This window comes from Phycomyces blakesleeanus (assembly GCF_001638985.1).
Source record: "Phycomyces blakesleeanus NRRL 1555(-) unplaced genomic scaffold PHYBLscaffold_2, whole genome shotgun sequence".
NCBI classification, from domain to species: Eukaryota; Fungi; Mucoromycota; class Mucoromycetes; order Mucorales; family Phycomycetaceae; genus Phycomyces; species Phycomyces blakesleeanus.
In genome coordinates, this window is record NW_017265135.1 from 1,951,551 (window position 1) to 1,970,497 (window position 18,947).

The 18,947-nt window shown below is 37.2% G+C and overlaps 7 protein-coding genes across 7 annotated transcripts; 2 read left to right on the forward strand and 5 right to left on the reverse strand.

Annotated features, from left to right (window-relative positions):
* Positions 1-129: 129 nt before the first annotated feature.
* PHYBLDRAFT_130103 (hypothetical protein) lies at positions 130-3,615 on the reverse strand. The gene is made up of 9 exons (XM_018429336.1): positions 3,356-3,615; positions 2,961-3,239; positions 2,750-2,890; positions 2,060-2,676; positions 1,861-2,005; positions 1,451-1,785; positions 1,287-1,388; positions 647-1,217; positions 130-585 (listed from the first exon to the last, which is right to left on the reverse strand). The coding sequence occupies exons 1-9, from the start codon at positions 3,528-3,530 to the stop codon at positions 329-331; spliced, it is 2,622 nt and encodes an 873-aa protein (XP_018297732.1). The 5' UTR covers positions 3,531-3,615; the 3' UTR covers positions 130-328.
* A 159-nt stretch (positions 3,616-3,774) lies between these two features.
* Positions 3,775-5,001, reverse strand: PHYBLDRAFT_157299 (hypothetical protein). The gene is made up of 5 exons (XM_018433594.1): positions 4,933-5,001; positions 4,654-4,833; positions 4,385-4,585; positions 4,104-4,225; positions 3,775-4,040 (listed from the first exon to the last, which is right to left on the reverse strand). Exons 1-5 carry the CDS (start codon positions 4,982-4,984, stop codon positions 4,008-4,010), a joined length of 588 nt encoding a protein of 195 aa, XP_018297733.1. The 5' UTR covers positions 4,985-5,001; the 3' UTR covers positions 3,775-4,007.
* A 1,734-nt stretch (positions 5,002-6,735) lies between these two features.
* On the reverse strand, positions 6,736-8,648 carry PHYBLDRAFT_184868 (hypothetical protein). The gene is made up of 7 exons (XM_018438996.1): positions 8,249-8,648; positions 7,821-8,155; positions 7,631-7,729; positions 7,422-7,577; positions 7,269-7,367; positions 7,107-7,213; positions 6,736-7,045 (listed from the first exon to the last, which is right to left on the reverse strand). Exons 1-7 carry the CDS (start codon positions 8,629-8,631, stop codon positions 6,812-6,814), a joined length of 1,413 nt encoding a protein of 470 aa, XP_018297734.1. The 5' UTR covers positions 8,632-8,648; the 3' UTR covers positions 6,736-6,811.
* Positions 8,649-9,531: 883 nt separating this feature from the next.
* PHYBLDRAFT_27506 (hypothetical protein) lies at positions 9,532-13,105 on the reverse strand (the record flags this gene model as incomplete). The annotated part of the gene is made up of 18 exons (XM_018439914.1): positions 9,532-9,956; positions 10,012-10,168; positions 10,230-10,315; positions 10,373-10,442; positions 10,518-10,742; positions 10,806-10,884; positions 10,941-11,035; positions 11,097-11,324; positions 11,390-11,480; positions 11,529-11,671; positions 11,726-11,868; positions 11,928-12,000; positions 12,060-12,146; positions 12,210-12,337; positions 12,391-12,461; positions 12,515-12,665; positions 12,749-12,900; positions 12,955-13,105. The coding sequence occupies 18 exons, from the start codon at positions 13,100-13,102 to the stop codon at positions 9,549-9,551; spliced, it is 2,535 nt and encodes an 844-aa protein (XP_018297735.1). The 3' UTR covers positions 9,532-9,548.
* A 127-nt stretch (positions 13,106-13,232) lies between these two features.
* On the reverse strand, positions 13,233-15,096 carry PHYBLDRAFT_157303 (hypothetical protein). The gene is made up of 6 exons (XM_018433595.1): positions 14,814-15,096; positions 14,528-14,755; positions 14,380-14,465; positions 14,180-14,330; positions 13,717-14,104; positions 13,233-13,619 (listed from the first exon to the last, which is right to left on the reverse strand). The coding sequence occupies exons 1-6, from the start codon at positions 15,087-15,089 to the stop codon at positions 13,300-13,302; spliced, it is 1,449 nt and encodes a 482-aa protein (XP_018297736.1). The 5' UTR covers positions 15,090-15,096; the 3' UTR covers positions 13,233-13,299.
* A 598-nt stretch (positions 15,097-15,694) lies between these two features.
* Positions 15,695-17,014, forward strand: PHYBLDRAFT_75617 (hypothetical protein). Its single transcript, XM_018443080.1, has 5 exons — positions 15,695-15,840; positions 15,907-16,196; positions 16,254-16,385; positions 16,458-16,738; positions 16,814-17,014. Exons 1-5 carry the CDS (start codon positions 15,701-15,703, stop codon positions 16,916-16,918), a joined length of 948 nt encoding a protein of 315 aa, XP_018297737.1. The 5' UTR covers positions 15,695-15,700; the 3' UTR covers positions 16,919-17,014.
* Positions 17,015-17,199: 185 nt separating this feature from the next.
* PHYBLDRAFT_176702 (hypothetical protein) lies at positions 17,200-18,093 on the forward strand (the record flags this gene model as incomplete). Its single annotated transcript, XM_018437813.1, has 6 exons — positions 17,200-17,247; positions 17,316-17,384; positions 17,450-17,589; positions 17,644-17,758; positions 17,824-17,926; positions 18,002-18,093. The coding sequence occupies 6 exons, from the start codon at positions 17,200-17,202 to the stop codon at positions 18,091-18,093; spliced, it is 567 nt and encodes a 188-aa protein (XP_018297738.1).
* Between the last annotated feature and the right edge of the window lie 854 nt (positions 18,094-18,947).

The following is an 18,947-nucleotide window of genomic DNA, read 5'->3' on the forward strand; positions in this document are numbered from 1 at the left end:
ACTTGGCAGTCAATGTATACATGCTATATAAAGCAAAACATTATTATACTGTTTCCTTCTATTGATATATTATAAAGACGATTTAAATAAACATACACTTTGGAATGCAATATATAATAGGCTCTATATGATAAAAACAAATAATGTTATTGATTTTTATTTTCAAGTAATTAATAAACTATATACTTTGGTGTTTTGACATTAAAATATATATAAATTGACAGAATAGTATGTTTGACTTATATATATTAAAGAAATCCAATAAAAGATATATATCGACCATCATCAAATATTGGCATCTATTTGTTTGAACATTAATCTATCAAGTTCACCATAGATCTGGAATGTCACTCGGCCATTTTCCTGACTCACGGATAGCCCAATAGTCTCCAGTGAATTGCCACGAATGACCAATCGAGTCTTGAGTACCCGGGGAATCAACAAATGCAGGATCTACAAAAGCGTCTTGTTGAAGCTTAAACCAGCGTGATTCCCAGGGAATCTTATTTGCTTCCATATTTTTGCGGCGATCACGCTGTTTTTGCTCTATCCGCTGCTTCTCAATATCAGCTTGTTCTACAAAACCTAAGTATTTATTCAATGTTAGAAAAATAAGATTTCAGTAATACTTTTATCCAGGGTTTACCTTGCTCATAAAGGCATTGATCAGGACGCAAACGAGTATCTGTTTTAGGGATTCGACCATCTTCTATGGATGTAATCTCATTTAATTCAACAGTAAACTTATTGAATCCGTAGTATTTCTCAAAGTCCTCTATAGTTTGTGGGCTTGCTGCCCATAATACAGAAAGTTTTCGCTTGTTCATCTCAAGTTCTTCTGCCAATTTTTCACTCCATTTGCCTACGACACGTCTACACTTGATGTTGTCGGCGTCAAAAAATGTTGCAATTACATCATTTCGATTTGTTGGTGCACCAAAAATGCCACCTCCAGTGCCTTCTTTGAACGATATGACGGCATACTCTTTTGTTGTCTGGTTAACGATTTTCATTTCTCCTGCGTGTTCCAGGTATTTCTCGCCGGCCATCATATTCCGTAACCAACTTGATGGTTTTGAATAGGTAAAATGGTCATAGTGTCCAGTAAGCGTAACATGAAAAGTTCCTTCGGTTATGAATTCCATAGATCTTCCCCAGAATTTGCTCTTAATTTTTGAGCATTGCCAATGGGTGTAGTTTCTAGATTCTGTGTGTGTCTTGTAAAGATAAACCATTACAGCCATTTAAAAGTCTGTGTAGATTATATAGTGCCAAATTTAACCTACTGCTATTATCAGTGGATTGTGGGACACTTTCTCAGACATGAATCTGAAGCCTTTGTCGGGTCGGATGGATTCATATGTTTCTGTCATCATAGGGTTAAAAGGCTATTTATGATTCAAGAGAATTGTTAGTTACATTTTGTGATATAAGATCGCGTAAATAATACCTTTCTCTCGGTGCGATACTGGGAGGAAGAATAGCCTGATATGGCGAATAAAGCCACATACATCAATCTTTCCATGGAATCAGAAAGTGTGGATGCTTTGTCTAGGAGATCAGAGTATTCCATATCCTCACATGCTTTTTGTAAGAAGTTGATGGGCTCATTCATGCTTACTGGCATAGCAATTGTTGAAAGATCCTTTCCGACATTCTTTCTGAAGACTGATAGTGCCGATCCAATGTCTGCGATGGATGGTGATGGTAGTTTGCTACGGCGTTGGCAAGATCCAGAATTGTCCAAATTAAAAGATTGTTCAAGAGACACAATATCATGCCCGTCTACGTATGAGAGTTTACATTATATACGGTATTTATAAAACTGCTTAAAGATCACAAAAATAAAAAGTTGCTTACCCTCGTCATCGCTACTGTCTCCTTCAGATATATTATCATTTTCCTCCCCTGCTTCAAGATAATCTTCCTCTGTGCTTAGAACAAAATCTTCCGCATCAAAAAACTCTTCAGAATAAAGCGACAGCTGTGATTGCTTAGACGATTCCTCAAGAAGCCTCTGAATTCTTCCCATACTACTACCTGCCTCATTATGCTCGACAAGTGATCTTACAGTGGAGGCTTTGGAAGAATTAAGTAAATTGAGTGGATTTCGAGGGTTTGTGGCGGGTAAAGAGTGGAGTGTATTTTGGGTACTCTGCCATTGTTCTTCCTGCTCACGAATTCCATTAGTTACCAACTTATGTTGAGACATTAATTTTTCGATTGACATCTTCAATTCTTCAGAATAGTCAGCTTTGTTTGTTTTTCCATCTAATTGTTTCTTCAGCTCTTGTAGTATGCTTGTCATCTTGTAGGCCTCATTGCTCAGACGAATAGAGTCTTTCAATCCACATTCTATCCAGTCATCAATGCTTTTGGTAGGTACAGATGCTTTCACTGCTGTAATCCCACTTCTATTCAAAATGGATTTTTTACTCTCATTTGCAGTAATGTCGTAAACTTTCAGCGCATTCACCCAGCTACTGTGCTCCTCCGTGCTCGATGTTTTAAGATGATATAATGCTGTGCCAGAGTCTATATGTATCAAACGCTGCGATTCGTTATTCGAGACTATGGAAGCCATAACTTGAATCGAACCCCGGATTATGCTGTCTTTGTCAATTGAGTATGACAGTACTCCAGAAGAAGACAATGAGAACCAACGTTTCGCCCAGCCTGAGGATACGAAATTAAACCAAATTTTCCTTGATCAGGGATATATTATTCTACCAATTATTGTGTTATTTACCTTGCATACGTCTCCGTTTCTTTTTTAGTAACCATCCTGAAATGTGCGGTTGCTGAGGGGCAGGCAAAATCGGGGAAGTATCTTCCATAAGGTTTACTGAAAACGTTAATATCTTGGGTGTTGTTCTTGAAAACGTGTTGTCTACCATAAATAAGCATTTTTAGTAAGTATAAGATTTTTCTTTTGATAGTTTACACTCTATAGGCTTTACCGAAAACTAGTACATAGTTTCCTGGATCAGCTACTTTATATGAGCCTTCAATTTTTGCTCTGCTTGACTGCATATCATTAATTGGGATAATTTCTTCTAGTCCGCGCTCTTTAAGCTTAACAGACGCTACTGATTTTGCACGTGTTCTTCCATGGCCGTTTTGGTGGCTGCTTGGGGAATTTTGAGAGCTGGCTGCGGTTGATGCTAAGTAATTTTCATTTATGGAAGTATGCTCTTGACTCCTTGCCCGATCATCATGATCAGGTGAATACAATCCGTCTATGTTATGCGCATGAGCATCCGTAAAGTTATTATGATGAGTGATGATTAGTTACCGTGATTGTAATCTACTTCGTTAAGATCTAAAAAATAAGAATCACGGGATAGTTTCTGACACTGTTCTTTATTGTTGGCCCCGAATGATACTTGTGCCTGGTTATTTATTCGATAAAGACCGAATGAAATATTGTTTTTCTGGGTAGTAAAAGACCAATGAATTGTTGTTCCTTCGGTGGAAACATAGACATAATGAAAATAGGTATCCCTTGGCTGGACTTGCACGACCTCCATTCTTCAGAAAGGTAGTGGAAAGTAAAGAAAGGATGAGAGTTCTGGGTTCTCTTTTTAAAATATCAACCGTCTTTGTCTATAGTTCTTTAAAGAATGGGGTTTAAGTTCAACGGGTTTTACACATGGGTGAGAAGAGTTTTTCTTGTTTCACGGATTTTCTTGCTAGTTACGATTAATTATGGGTTGTATTTACACGGAAAGTATATCCGATGTGCTCGGTTGAATTACTGTTTGACAGCAAATTAATACAGACTAAGCAGAAATAGTTTATTTTATTATTAATTTGGTCAATTTTAACATTACAGGCGTTTTCAAAAAGAAATGAAAAGAAAGAAAACGTGATAGTAGGCATATAAAGTATGTTTATTAAATGGATATATATTTATTTTTCTCAAGCCATGCAAAACAGATGGGAATTTTCAAGCTTTTTTTGTTTGATTTTTGTTTTAATATATGGTTTACATGTACGAAACCGGCTTAAGCATGTTGACGCATGACAAGGTCCAAGAACTAGAGACACCCGTTAATATGTATAAAAAAATACACATAAAACTAATACCCTCATTTCCTTACCTGGCCATAGTTGATTTGAATCCAACCATCATTGTCGGTATCAAAAGTACGAAATGAGTCTGTCAGTGTCTTTACAGTAACGCATGCTTGAACAAAGTTATCAAATGTAACATTGCCATGGCCTGTAGTAGATTTGGTACCTATTAGTGTAAATTATGGTTCATTTTTTCATTACATTATACATATTGCCTTTCTCACTTTATTTTAAGCCTTTATATATATAACTATCTCTCTCACTTGTATTTAAAAGTAAAACGAAAAATAATTAAAGAAATACTCACCGAAACGATCGAACTTTTGGATAAGAGTATTGACAAACTGGCCAGAGACGTTGTATCCAAACGAGCGCAGCGCGTTGGTCATCTCATTACGATCAATACTGCCGGAGCCATCGAGATCAAAAGCCTGGAAGCATCTCTTCCAGTCTTCGATATACTTCCATAAACCTGTGAATTCTTGAAAGTCGATAGTTCCAGTGTTATCTGCAAAAAGAGGTTAGAACCAAAGTATTATAAGCGGATATGTATATATCATATATTTATCAACTTACCAGAATCAAACATATTCACCATTGTACGAACTGTCTCGATGTTGAAGGGGCTCCAGTCACCGTTAATAAGCGCGCGCTGCAACTCATCTACAGTAAGAACACCGGAGCTATCGGTATCGACAGCCTTGAACCAGCCCCACAGCTGGAGGTCAGCACCAGGTGGTGGAACTTGAGGTTGACCTACGAACGTCCAAGAATATATCAGTCTCTAGTTCTCCTGGTACTTATAATTTGATACGTGTCTCCTGTACAGATAAATCGCATGTATATTATAGTTACCCTTTGACCTATGTTGTGGGGGACCACCAGCGGATTGAGGGTTGTTGTACATATGGTCGGGGTGTGACATTTTGGAAGAAGTGGTGCCAAAGAGGAAGAAAATAATGAACTAGGGCGCAGTCAGTGTGCCAAGTACTTAAATATGGATTCTTGAATGATGTGAAGCAGTCATAATGTAACAGCGCACACGCTATTTTAAGATAAACCCCGCAGGATGAGAATGCCCTTGAGTGATTCATGTCGGAGCCTTGCTTTGTTTACTGTGTACGGTGACTCAACTTTCTAGCAGAAAGTCAACGTTACTGATATAGATGTAGCATATATTTAAAGTAGAGGTTAGCTACACACTGAATTAAATGTTGAATTCTGCCCCAAGCCTTGGTCTTTTTACTCTAAACATACCAGAAGTTTAACAGTTATGAAGCACCATGGCACAATTAAGGGTCCCAAGACGAAGTGCAGCTCAGCAGCTAGAAAGTGGCGTTGAAAGTGTCACAACACCTTGAAATACTAAAGCGCTATTTACTCATGACACGATTAAGAAGGGCAGATGTACTTTATAAGATCATGCAACGGTAATATCTGTGAAATAAGGCCTACTTTTATATGCCTTGTAAACTAAGTTCGAAAGGAATCTGTTGCAGAAGCCATGACATGAGGATTTTGTAACGTGAACTTTGATATCATTCACCTAATGCAGCAAAGCAAATTAGGACTAGTCATGCATTTTCCAAACATTACCAGGCTGTACAATAAATCATATATTCCTAATATATTTATGAAAATAGAGAAAATCGGAGGTCATTGACACAAAGATTAGTTTTAACGAACATATACAGCTGAGTATTATCGATTAGCGGGATGGTTGACTAAAGACTTTCAAGACCCACATCCTCTATTTAACTAACACTTGGCGCTGATATCTTCCATACACATTATTAAAAAAAATAAAATCACACATTTTACAACGGCAACAGCAAAATACTCTTTGAAAATCACTGCACAAGTCTCGGTCCCAATAATCTGAAGTTTTTGGTGCCAGTACTTCTTTATCCAGTATTTGCTCTCTTTTGAGTTTGGTTTTACAAAAGTCCACAATATTTTTTTCATTGCCACAAGTCATTTTTACCCTTATTCAATGTCAGTTCATACAAGGAAATCACGCCTCTACCATGTCATAAGCGACCAAAAAAAATATACAAAATAAACAAAACGAAAAAGTAAATAAGCTCAGTAAAAGAGATGTAACTGATAAAGATTATGCAAAAATCCAAATAGCCGATAAAATACAGTGTGTGTATGATCGAGGCACATTGTTTTCATTAATGTTTCGCATACCAAAAGAGTAAATTTTAGGCAAAAATAAAAACGGATATCAATTATATAGAAAAGTTAAAAATCTATACGGAACTAGTAAAAAGTTTTGAGCATTTTATTGTACCCAATTTTTTTTTCATTATTGATCTTAATTGAGCTCAAAATATAGCAGTTTTTGGAAGGAAAAATAAATAAATCAACTTTAAGAATTAGGAAGATCTGCAACAGAAGTAGTAAGAGCATCTTCAGCAGTCAGCCAGCTTTTATTTTATCTAAAGCCAAACACCTCCACTTTAGCTAAAATAAAAGTCACATTTCCCAGCAGTTAAATTCATCTTTTTTCATAAAATAAAATAAATTGAACTGTTGGAAGTATAGCTTTTAACTAAAAGTCTTAATACGAGATAAAAGTGGCTGTTGGACATGCTCTAAGTATATAAGCATTGTTTTTTTTCCACGTTCAGATATTATGATTATTAAGAGGTTGGATATGAGATATATATATATATATATATATATATATTACGTGTTAATAATACATGTATAGTAGTATAATAAATTATTAGATTTTAGCAGAAATCACTCTACTCCACTCAAACGCCCAGGTTTTCACTAATTTATAAGCAATGGCATTTGCAGCAGGCATAGCAAATGGACTATCCTTGTTTCCTTTGAGAGATGCTAAAACCTCACTACGTGTAAACCAAACAGCGCTTTCAAGCTCCTTGTCCTCAAGTTTAATATCTGTGGTTACCGCTTCAGCGATAAACCCAAACATCAAAGAATTGGGAAATGGCTGTTTTTCAAATATAAGCGAGTTTTTCACAGCATTAAGAATCTAGAACCTAAAGACTTACCCAAGGTTGGCTACTGTGATAAGATACACGGTCTACAACTATACCCGTCTCTTCAATAGCTTCACGACGTACAGCCTCTTCAATCGATTCTCCAGCTTCCACAAATCCTATAAATATAAGATTAATACACTATACTTATATATTTTTACTGGTTTTTCTTACCTGCAATACACGAAAACATCTTGCCTGGCCAGCTTTTTTGGCGGCCAAGTAATATCTTATCTTCAGTTGGATGAACAATACAGACAATAATCACAGGATCTAAGAACATTTATTAAGTATGATGTGATATCGTATCGAGCTATATGAGCCTACCTGTTCGTGGATATGTAAAGTTGTGCACACCTCCATTGTGACTGATGCACGACTCATCTTCTTTGGGAACTGGACAAACACGTTTATGTCCACCTTCTGCAGATGCAGTTACTCTGCCACATCCAGGACAAAAAGCGTTACGTTTATTCCAATCCACTACCAATTCATGTTAAATAAGACTTTGTATACTTTTGGTACACTTCACATACCCATAGCTCGTGCCTGAGCGAGTACTGAAGCTAGTCTCATGTCTATTTTAAATGCTTTCGGCAAGGTAGGCGCGAAATCTAACCCTCTAGATTCGAACTCTATGAAAATCAAGATATATGTATGTATATCAAATAATTAATAACCAAAAGTCTTCTTCCACTTGGTATGCATGCTATTATTCGCCCTTGCCTTTTGTAAGATCTTCAAGAGATTCTTGGCATTTGCCCCTTGGAGTTACATCTAATGCCCAGTACGCAACACCTTCCTCTCCTTTGGCATTCCGCTCATCGACACCCAGAAAAACAAGTATTGGCTCATCTTTAGATACTGCCTTCTCGATATTCTTATTCTCTCCGTATATCATATCCACAAGCGATGCTACTTCAGAATAGCTTGCCAGATAAACCGAATTGTCATTGCTCTTATCAAATAAAGGATTTAATTTCGAGAAAAGAATAAACTTGGATTGTGGCGAGTGTGCGAGACGTTGAAGAATAGAATAATCGTTGCGGTACCGACTGAGTCTAAATAGGATTAAAGTAAAGTAAGTCTTTACTGATTTCCTTTACTACTTAATTCTTTTCTAAAGAGTCTTCTTATCTTTATTTTTATTTCACCTGTTTAAAAAGCTTCCAGCAAAAAAGTTTGTGATATTCTGCGAGAAATTAGATACGAGTGTATTGTTGGAGTCACTTGTATCTTTTTCCAGTATTTGTGTGTTAGAAACAGATGGAGTAGGAGGCTTAAGAACCTTGGAAACTTTATCATGGCCCCAGAACTCTGCTACGTCTGCAGCGGTCTTTCCTTCGTTATTAACGGCCAAAATGTCACAGCCAGCCTGAGAAGATAAAAAGGTGGCTACCTCGAGCTGACCGTACCTGGCAGCGAAGTGAAGGACAGTCCAACCGCGTTCATTTTTGTCTCTATAATGTTCTTTGTGTTTTCTGATAAAGTCAAGATTGCCTTCTGCAGCTGCTTCAAATAGTTGGGTTGGGGTCATGGTAATCAGAAAAGTTGAAAGTTCAGGTTAAGTGAATAAGCAAACTTCAAAAGTTAGTCAGCAGAAAACTGAAAGTACTTAGATTTGTCACGTGACAGATCAATCGCCATCCATTTTTATGTAAAACCTAAAGGGACCGTGCGACACTAGATAAAAACTAGTACCGGAACCACTAGGGGTTTCACCAGCTCTGGATGCTTGGCTGTTGGATGCAGTGGTATTTTAATTCGAAAAATGATTGGTTGTGACGAGTCTTCAAAAGATGAAAACTGAGCATCCAGACATCCAAAAAAAATTGCTCGATACTCTAGATGTCGTGACTTGGTCAAAATTTATAAAATTTTGTACTTTATGTACAATTGATGGCAAGGTTCATAGAAAATCAAAGTAAAAAATAAAGCATAATCAATCTATGTAAGAGTAGCTACCTTAATACCAAATTAGACAGTTCTAACTTACTTGTGGGGAATTTGGGTATGGGCACTATATTTATGAGCATTCTAATCAAGCGTATTGTACATATGAATTTTGTCGTATATGAGATAAAACATATCAACCAAGAGATATTAATGATACTCGATAGTTTTTTTTTGATATTGGTTATTGTTGGATAGTGCTTAAACTACCAATACATCCAACAGTCAAGCATCCAGAGCTGGTGAAACCCTCTACCGCACACAATGATCGTTTCATTTTTGGGCAAAAATTTCAAACTCACACACATGCAATGGTAAGTAATTATCCATATACCTCACTCGAAAAACTGAGCAATAATTTTATAAAGTCTGTTAGTTTTTACCAAAAAAAAAACCTATTAATTTTAAAGCACTAGCATATTTTTTTTACACATAACATGTGCTAGATAGATATTTGTTATAATAAACACCTAAATTTTATTCTCGTTTATTCAATATGTTTTATTGGCCGGTGTTATTTTCTTTACTGTGGTGTTGCTCTCTTCGATCTTGAAGATCCTTGCGGAAGGCCATACCAGTCATAACTAATTTTCTAAAGTTTTCATTCAGGCGCCCAGTTTTGCTACTTGGATTAGAAGAAGTTCCGTCCGAAAACAACTGTGAATTCGTAGTAGGAGACGTCAAAGTGCTTCTGCTGAACTGCTGTAAGGGATTTGGGCTAAAGTTAGACGCAGATGTGGCGATGGTAGAGAACGAAGTTGTGATTGCGTTAGGTAAATTTGAAGTCGATTGCTGGGTATTCAACTCGATAGGAGGTAGTATTCCAGAGTTGTCTTTTAACTCTTTGTTCTTGGCTGCTTTCTTGTGGAATACATCAATCAATGGACCTTGTTCTACCTTTTTCAAGCCCTATATAATCAATTTAGTATCTGAATGTGTACACATAATAATGCATTTCATTTACTTTCAAATCAAGCAAGCGCGCAAAGTTTCCTGTATGTCCGTCTCCTATTAAGAATATGTAGTTGTCTACATAGCCTTCAGGGGGATCCACTGGAGTCATAATTGTCTTCAAAATCGTCTCGGCTTTTGATATACCTCGATTGACAAGTTTCACATATCTACAGAATCAAATGAGTTCAATGATATTTTCCCAACACGTAAATAAAAGTCAAAACCTACGACGTGGGTGCGGTCATAGATCCTTCAGGTCTCATAAATGGTATGTCCATTAAAACGGTTTTGATAGTGTGGGTATCAAGCAGCATCTAGAATAAAAATAAATTTAGAGTATTCCTTTCAATATATTCAGCTATATTTCTTACTTGTTCAGCACCAATCTCTGATATGGGTTTACATTTGAAAATATTTGAGATATATTTAGCCATAAAAGCTCTGCAAAATCGGTCAACACACATTAGATCCACTTGTTTTTTTTAAAGAAAAAAGTCTTGGAAACTCAATACTTACTCTACAAAACGATCACTGAATGTCCGGAAATAACGCTTATTTGCAATCGTCTTTCCAACAATGGTCGCATAACGTTTGATAGTATCTTGTAACTGACTAACATAATCTGATTGATCGCCCACAGTATCCATAGTCCCCCATTGCAAGCGCGCCATCTGTTGAAGCTGCACGTCACAGCTTATCTCCAAGCTTCGTGTAATGTTATCAATAGATGCTGATACGGCACTGTGGGCATATATATACATTAGTGATTACGGTGAGTACCATTTACATACTATAACAACGCACCTCATGAATGCATCTTGAACATCCTTCAGATTCACATCGTCAATATATTCTGGGTCAATGGTTTCTTTTAATTTTTCTTCTAGCTGTAGTAAATCGTGTTAAACAACTATCGTGATAAGCAAATAAGAAAATGACTTGCCTGTGCCGTTGTCATACAGCAGTAGTCTGCAGTATTGAGCGCCAAACTTACGAACCGAAAATGCTCTAATGTCACGGCCTTCTTGTTGTTTCTTTATTGTTCAAAATAAGTTAGTGTGATAATTACCAGAAAAAAGGTGAATAAAGACTCACAGACTATAATTCTCTAGGATAACCTTGCTACAATACGAATGCAAATGCTTTGAGAATAGCTGGCACAGATCCCAAAAAGCCTTTCCAGTAGAAAACTTTGCACATTGAACTAATGTTTCGCGATAAAAGTAAAACAGGTCAGTGCTAGATGGTAATACCACCATATTAGAATCATCTTCCGCAGCTTTATCTGACTGAATATAAGAATCGATCATGTTGCTCAATGTTCTAAACACCGTAATACAGTTATAAGTACTTGCACACAGAGATCCTTTACCAACTCCACACTTTACCTGTCTTCAGCATTAATATACACCCAAAGGTATGGGATGAAGGCAGATGATATTGTTTTTTCGAAACGAAGGACGGGTTCTTTTTTTCCATCTACATATTTGACCTATTTGGTAAAAAAAAATGAGATATGCTTCATACAATTCTCTAGCAATCCCTCACTTGCATGTTTTTCGTATCTTTTTGACAATTGTCCTTCAAATTCTATAGTTAACTGCAATGCCTTTAGTAGCTCCTTAACATCGATTTGAGAGGACGATGATAAAACAAGCTCCAGGTCAGATCTATATTTTGGGTAAAGTCTGTTAATGTACAAGACAATTAGCTCTTAGCGGTACCTTGTATAAGCGCAGAATTTTTCACAAATACGTCCACTCGCACACCATGATACTGGGAATATCTCTCCATGAGTTTCATCGCATACTTTTAAAATACGCTTAAGAAAAGCATATCTCCGTGAAATGTTATCCAGTTGCGATACCTTAAATATGCTACAATTTAGTATAGCTCTCGTTACATGCTCTATTGTTTCCAACTTACCTCTTCAGAAGGTCGGAATATCTGTCGATAGTTAGCAAGTTGAAGAGAGATATATTTCTTTAGGATATTTTCTCTACAAGAGGTGTCTGTGTGAGCATAAGGTGAAATCCAACTACTTTTATAACATCTTACTTTGTATCATTTCCCAAGGTAGTCGCCACAAGACATGCATCATGGAGTACCCATGGCTGTCCGACAACAACACCATCATTATTAAATCTGCCAAAATACCCAAGGTAAGTATTCCAGGAACTTTATTTCATTAGTACTATTTATAGTTACCCTTCATCAAACTCATGCAAGACACAAGCCTCGAGATGCTTTTGCAACTTTGTGATCCGGTCAGAAAGTTCAGAAATTTGGGGAACGCTTTTGTAAGACTTGAAGTGTTGCATCAACTGAATTACTGCCTTTGAAAAAGAGTTGTATATGAGCCAAATTGAATTGTCTACCATAGTTGTACCTCTAAGAGCTGGGCGCTTTCTTTATATTGCTTGTTACGCGACATGATCTCAAGCTGGTCCACGGCGGTAACTATAAGTCAAGTATCTTAAGTAAAAGTGATATCATATGTACATGTTTCTTACCAAGCATCTGCAGGCGTTTTAATGCAGTAACAGAATGAATAAGGTGGCGCTTGGCATAATCAAGAGATTTTACATCCTGTGTGATATCTTGAACCATGGCCTCCGATTGTGCGGCTTTCATTTTTATGTCTTGTGTCTTTTGAAATAATTCCTAAGGTCATGCATTCACTTATTATATCTATCTTTTTGTTTTGATCTTATATCCAGACAAGTTTCCCAGTAACTAGACTTTACCTTTATCGACTCCTTCGCCTTTCCCAACTCTTCTGCCCCAGTACTCCCTAGCTCCGACTGTGCATTGGTTAGTTGTTCAGCATCCCGTCCTGTTCCAGATATTTTTCGTTGGAGCTTTTCTACTACTGTGTCAATTGAAGCAAGGGATTGCTCTAGAAGGCGAATTATGGTTATGGAATCATGCAGACAAGATGATACTGGCTTACCATTAGGAAACAGACGGTTAATGTATTCTGTTGGGTCAAAATCAGGTGAATCAAGAGGATTCTCCACTTTGAGGATGTTCAATACTTTTTGTTCGAGATGAGGTGATATCTGAACAGCCTCTTTACGTAATTCATCGGTGCTATTCATGGGATCGTCCTCCTCGAACTTCTTTCCAAGCATGGAGAGGACTTTGACTGGATTACCGACTGTGACTAGGAATTTTATTACTTAGGATTCTTGTTCTACACTGCTGAGTGTTGCATATTCTGGACAGGATGATAGGATTAAAGTGGAAAGATATATTTATTATTTTATGTCAAAAAAGAAGGCCATCGCAAGCAGTATTATGCATGCTCAATCAATGTGGTAACAAGTTTTCCATCGACAATAGTTGTCTTGAGCTGCTCAGGAACAAAAAGCTCTTTCATTTCGCTGTCCTCAGCTTCAATATCTTCAGGAACAAGAACATTAAGAGAACTAGACTTTGCGGAAAGAATCTCTACACCTAAGCATTCCTTAGATAAGTAGATCTCACCACTATCACACTTATCAACAGCAATTGTAGGTGTGACATGGAAGACCTGAAGAGCAAAGGACTTGCAGTTAACGAGATCGACAGTTGAAACGGTTGAATCAATGGCAATACCGCATTTGACACACGAATCTATTTCATTATGATCCAATATTTATTAATATCCTTGTACTTAATAACGATATTTACTAGTTTGTTTTTTCAAACCCCCCTCCTATTTCTAACTTACCCATGGTGACAGCATTGACCTTGCCCTTGATACGAATGGTAGAGTTCTTGCAGCCAAAGATATAGACGGCCTGGTTAATCGCGGTATCCTCAATAACAATTGTGTTGTTATTCTCGTGATTTTCGACAACCCACTTGTTGGCTTCAAGTGTAGTTCTTGCAGGCTTCTTGAGAATATATTTGTTTGGTTTAGATGGTGTAGGAGGAGCCTGCTTCTTGTTGCTTCCTGCATCTATGCTGCTTCCTGCGCGTAGCGAAGGGTTCTTGTGAGTCATCTGGCTCTTGTCTACCTTGCGCAGACCAGCTGTCACACTTGTGCCCTTGTTAATCTCTGCAAATACAGCAGCAGCACCTGTGGGCTTGCCCGCTTCATATTCTTCGAGAACTGCGGGAGGAGGAGGAGGAGGGGGGGGGGGAGGACCTCCAGCAGCAGGTGCGGGTGTGGTAGGTGCTGGGGCACTTGCGGTAGAAGTGTTGTTCTGGCTCATATAAGTTTCAAGGTTTTCTCCCTTGGGATTCCATGGCAAACCAGTTGGGTAGTTTTCCTTGACGAAGCGTCCGAGATTATCAAGAACAGTAAGGAAAGCTTGTGACCATTCGACATGCTTGGGATCTCTGCTCAAAAGTATTTTAGTTATCTCCAATTCATTGTGCCTTTACTCACTTTTCCTTCCACTCTTTGGCGACGCGGTTAGCGTAAAATTGAGCAGCGTCTTTCATATCACGGATAAAAGGAGAAGGCGCTGGTTCCTAAAGTACACCATAAATTTAACCACTTGTGCTGAATAGCAGCATGATTGTATTGAACTTACACATGTGAACCATCCCAGGGCAGGAATACCCTCGGCAACTGTGCTCAGGTGGTTGAACATGGCACTGCCTCGGTTCTTTTCCTTAATATTAACAACCTCTGTAAGCAAGGTTTGAAGAGGATCAATAAGTTTTCCAAAAATAGTGGTGCTCATCACGGGCTTCTGTGCCAATGTAGAGATACGGAGAATGTCTCTTTCAGCTTGGATCGCACTGGCGACTAAAGTTGCCTATAGAAGAAAAGTCAGTTTAACGCTCCTAGTTTTTTTTTTCTTTTTTCTCATCTACCTGTTTTGAAATTGGTTCACCAATCTCAGCTGAAAGAGCAAGATATTTCTGGAGAGCAGCATTGATGGCTTCATCCTGCTTCTCGATTACTACTGGTACTTCAGATACTCCTGTAGGTTGGACTACGGCAGGTGCCGATGGAGGAGGAGGGGTGTTTGTGGGTGAAGTAGAAGAGACAGCTGAAGCTGATGAAGCTGACAGAGCAAGGTCTTCGAGGCGGGTAGTGGCAACCTCAAGTCTCTTGATGAGATGTGCAAGTGAATGGAATTCAGACATGATGGAGAGCTTTGAAAGAAAGGGAAACACATGAGAACACGGTTCTGTGACGCTAATCTTAAGGTTGCACGGGCTCTATCTGAAAATCCCAGCGATTTAAACTGACATTCAATGATCACTTTACACACTCGTTGACAACCATGACGACAATTATGTTTATATTGTGCATGGACAAGGGGTTTTAGCACATAAACAGTATAAGCTTATATAAATTCTCAGTGATAGAAAAAAAATGGTCGAATGTATAAGATATTTCCAAAATAACATAAGAAAATATATCACTTGCTGTACATAAATAGCAGTACTGGACAACTGTCATTTGATTGACAGGTTTAGTGTTAAACACTTGTAAATATTTGCTCTGAAAATCATTAATGACTTTATACAGCTAAATGCAAATATTGCTGTAAATTGTGTGGGCTTAAAGTATATTTTGACAACCTTTTTATGATCTGCAATATGTACAGGATGCATTAGTGGCTATTCTGCTTGTGCACCATGGCCACTGTATTAATGGGGTATCGTCTAAGCCACCAGTGAAAGACAGCTGCTAGAAAAATGAGAGGTCAAGCATCGCATGATATTTAGGTCATTTAACCGAAACAATTGCCATGGTTGCCTCAATAGAAAAGTTCCCTGACATTGTCCTCCAACAATTGGCTTATTTGCTAGATCCTCGGGATATATTCTCATTGTCTCTAGCCTCGAAGGAACTCTATTACATCTTCTCTAACAATACGCTGTGGAAAGCGTAAGTATTTTATGCTTTGGTTATTTTATATATTCTTATTTTATATATTATTATTATTCTGTACAGGAAGACTGTGCATGACTTTGGAAATCTTTTTCACGTTTACACAATTTTCACCACCTCCACTGGACTTGACCTTGGTGATGACTTGAAACAAAAGTTTGGAAAGGAACCTGAAAACTGGCACACTTATTACATTACTAAGAATGCATCTATCGATGAGACCAATAATGACGAGTTGATGGATCAAGCAGATAAAGAGTATACAGAGGCACAGGCATATCTCAAAACATTTCAGAATGATGGGGATATTCAGGTTTTAAGTCAGGTAGCTTCCAAAATGATACGTATTCTTGGTAAGTCATCCGTATATAAGATAATTTATCATAAATATACTTATTCTGTGTATTTAGATATTTTCCCTGGCCATTCTGGTTGCTATTACATACTTGGGTTTATCCTCTTTGTACTCAACCAGCTTGAAGAAGCAATGATACTGTTACAGATGGGACGTGCAGCAGATCCAGATTTCGAGCCTATTGATGGTAGGTCATTTTGATAAAGTCGTCGTATATTTTCTAAAATATCACCCATCATATATCTATTTTTTTTATTAGATTTGGAAGAAGAGATCGAAAACATATTATCTGGCTATAAAGGAGATGAATATGAACCTCCGTTGCTGGATAAAGACTCTCTTTCACCTGCCTTGACAGAAGTTCTCCTCGAGATTTTTGACACTTTCGATAAAGACAATGACAGTGCTCTTAATCCTAAAGAATTAGATAGCTTTATTTTTACAACTAATGGATCTCACCCACCAGCGGCTTTCTTACGCCAAATGGGTCAGATGTTTGAAAGCAACGCAAAAGGTTGGTTGAATAAAGACGGGTTTTTGGTAAGTCAAATATATCTTTATTTATTTAAGAGAGAAGATGTGGTGCTTACCAAGGGTATGCATGTGGTGCTTTAGAGCTTTTACTTGAGGCAGACACTCGATGATCCTTCGGAAACAAGAAATGATCTTGGTGTTCACGGCTATGATCCTCATAGCTTGAAGAAACGCATGGAGGAATAGACTGGAAAAATGTGTTGTTGGTTTTTTGCGTGTAGCCTACCATACCATGTTCCTTTGTAAATTATACAATATTTAATAAACAATTTATATTATGTGATTTTATGGTCTATGTACTGCTAGAATCTTTAGCAACCATATTCAGTAGAATAACGTCGCAGGAAGAAGATCCTGTGTCACTGCGATTTTATCTCTCATTCATCCCTTACTCAGTTGACTCTGTTCCTGCCAAAGTCACTTTTTACCTGTATTTATATATAAACTCATCTCAACCATCATTCGACATGGAAACAGCAATTACGCATTATAATCGAGCAGAATACATTGAGACTGTAAGTTAAAATTGTTCTGCATGAAGAAAGATGACAATAATCAGAGACGCAAACGAACGAAAGATTAGGACACTGGCAATAAAGTAAGCCGAAAATCAGTCATTTGTGGAAGTCAAAATATCATCCTAGGTGGCAAGGTGAGCATTTAGAAATAAAGATGTACCAACACGTACTATAAGCTAAGAAAAAAGCCACTATACAGACGATCATCCAGACTGATTGTGTCATTCGTGGTGATCTACGAAGAACAGGAGGTGGACATGCAGTTGTGATAGCTATTGGTCGCTATTGTCTACTTGCACAGGGTTCTATTATCCGTCCTCCTTATAAGACATATAAAGGGTATTTGACTAATGATGTTACATACTTAATATTTACAAACTTTGGATACTACAGTGTTTTTAGTTATTATCCTATGAAAATCGGAGACCATGTCACTATTGGCGAGGGGAGCATTATTGAAGCTGCTACAATAGGATCCTATGTGACTATAGGAAAGAACTGTATCATTGTGAGTATAAAGATATAAAAAGAAACGTAGATCTATTTTTTTAAATAATAAACATGAGATTTTAGGGTCGATTTGCTATGATTAAGGACTGTTGTTGTATTACTGATAACACAGTAATACCACCTAACACAGTTGTCCCTTCATTCTCAGTCTATTCAGGCTCACCAGGTGAGCGTTTTTTCTTTAGGAGATTAGCGAGAAAATTGAAAGTATGTTTTATTTAACAAATGTCTTTGTGTGTAGGTAGCTACCAGGATGAATTACCTGAATGTACACAGGAGTTATATGAAAACAAGACAAAGGATTATTACTCAAAATTCACTGCAAAAGATTAGATATTCACTCTCTATAGTTCAAGACAGGGTTGAAGAGTAGAAAAGATACTTATTATTTTAGGGAGAATACGATATACTTTAATGTTATAAGGCTTGAACAAATAATACATTAACTAGCTAAAGTACCGTTGAATTCAAATTGGAAGAGTATTATATCACTTTTAAATATAAAGGCTGGTCGTCGTACCTGAATGTCTGATACTTAAATTAATTTATATGAAATGGTTTCCTTACTTTCAATGAACATTAAATAATAGTTGTAGTAATAATAACTTGTCACTAAAAATATAAAAGTAAATCCATGAAAGATTGGAATAAGGGCAATTTTTTTTAATTTACTTCTCAGTTACTCCTCTTTTACGCTACTGTTAATGTTTTCTTTGCGTTTTCACATCGAACGAAGGCGTCGATTGTTCAACGAAATTTCTGGACAAAGGAAACTTGATCTTGGCTGTGTAATCTCTGCGAATTTTGGTAGTCTCTTACATATAAATATTATAAACGATTGAGAGATAGGGAGAGAAATACGGATGTAGGTTTTTACAGTAAAACAGGTAGTTATATAGCAGTAAATAAGTTAAAAATTCCTTATTTTTTTCAGTTATTTGATAAGTGGTAGTGGAACTGTTTATCAATGATATGAACACCTCAGTAAAGAATCTTTGCTTGATCCACCCATTAGATATAAGGATGGGTCAAATTCTTACTAGATAAGAAAAATATTAGTGGTGATTACAAATACTTTATAAACAATACCTTGAAATGATCCAAGGAATTCTGGTATCTACACTCCATCTTATGATAAATAAGGGGCTAAAGAAATGGATTTTGATTAATTAACTCCAGAAAATTCT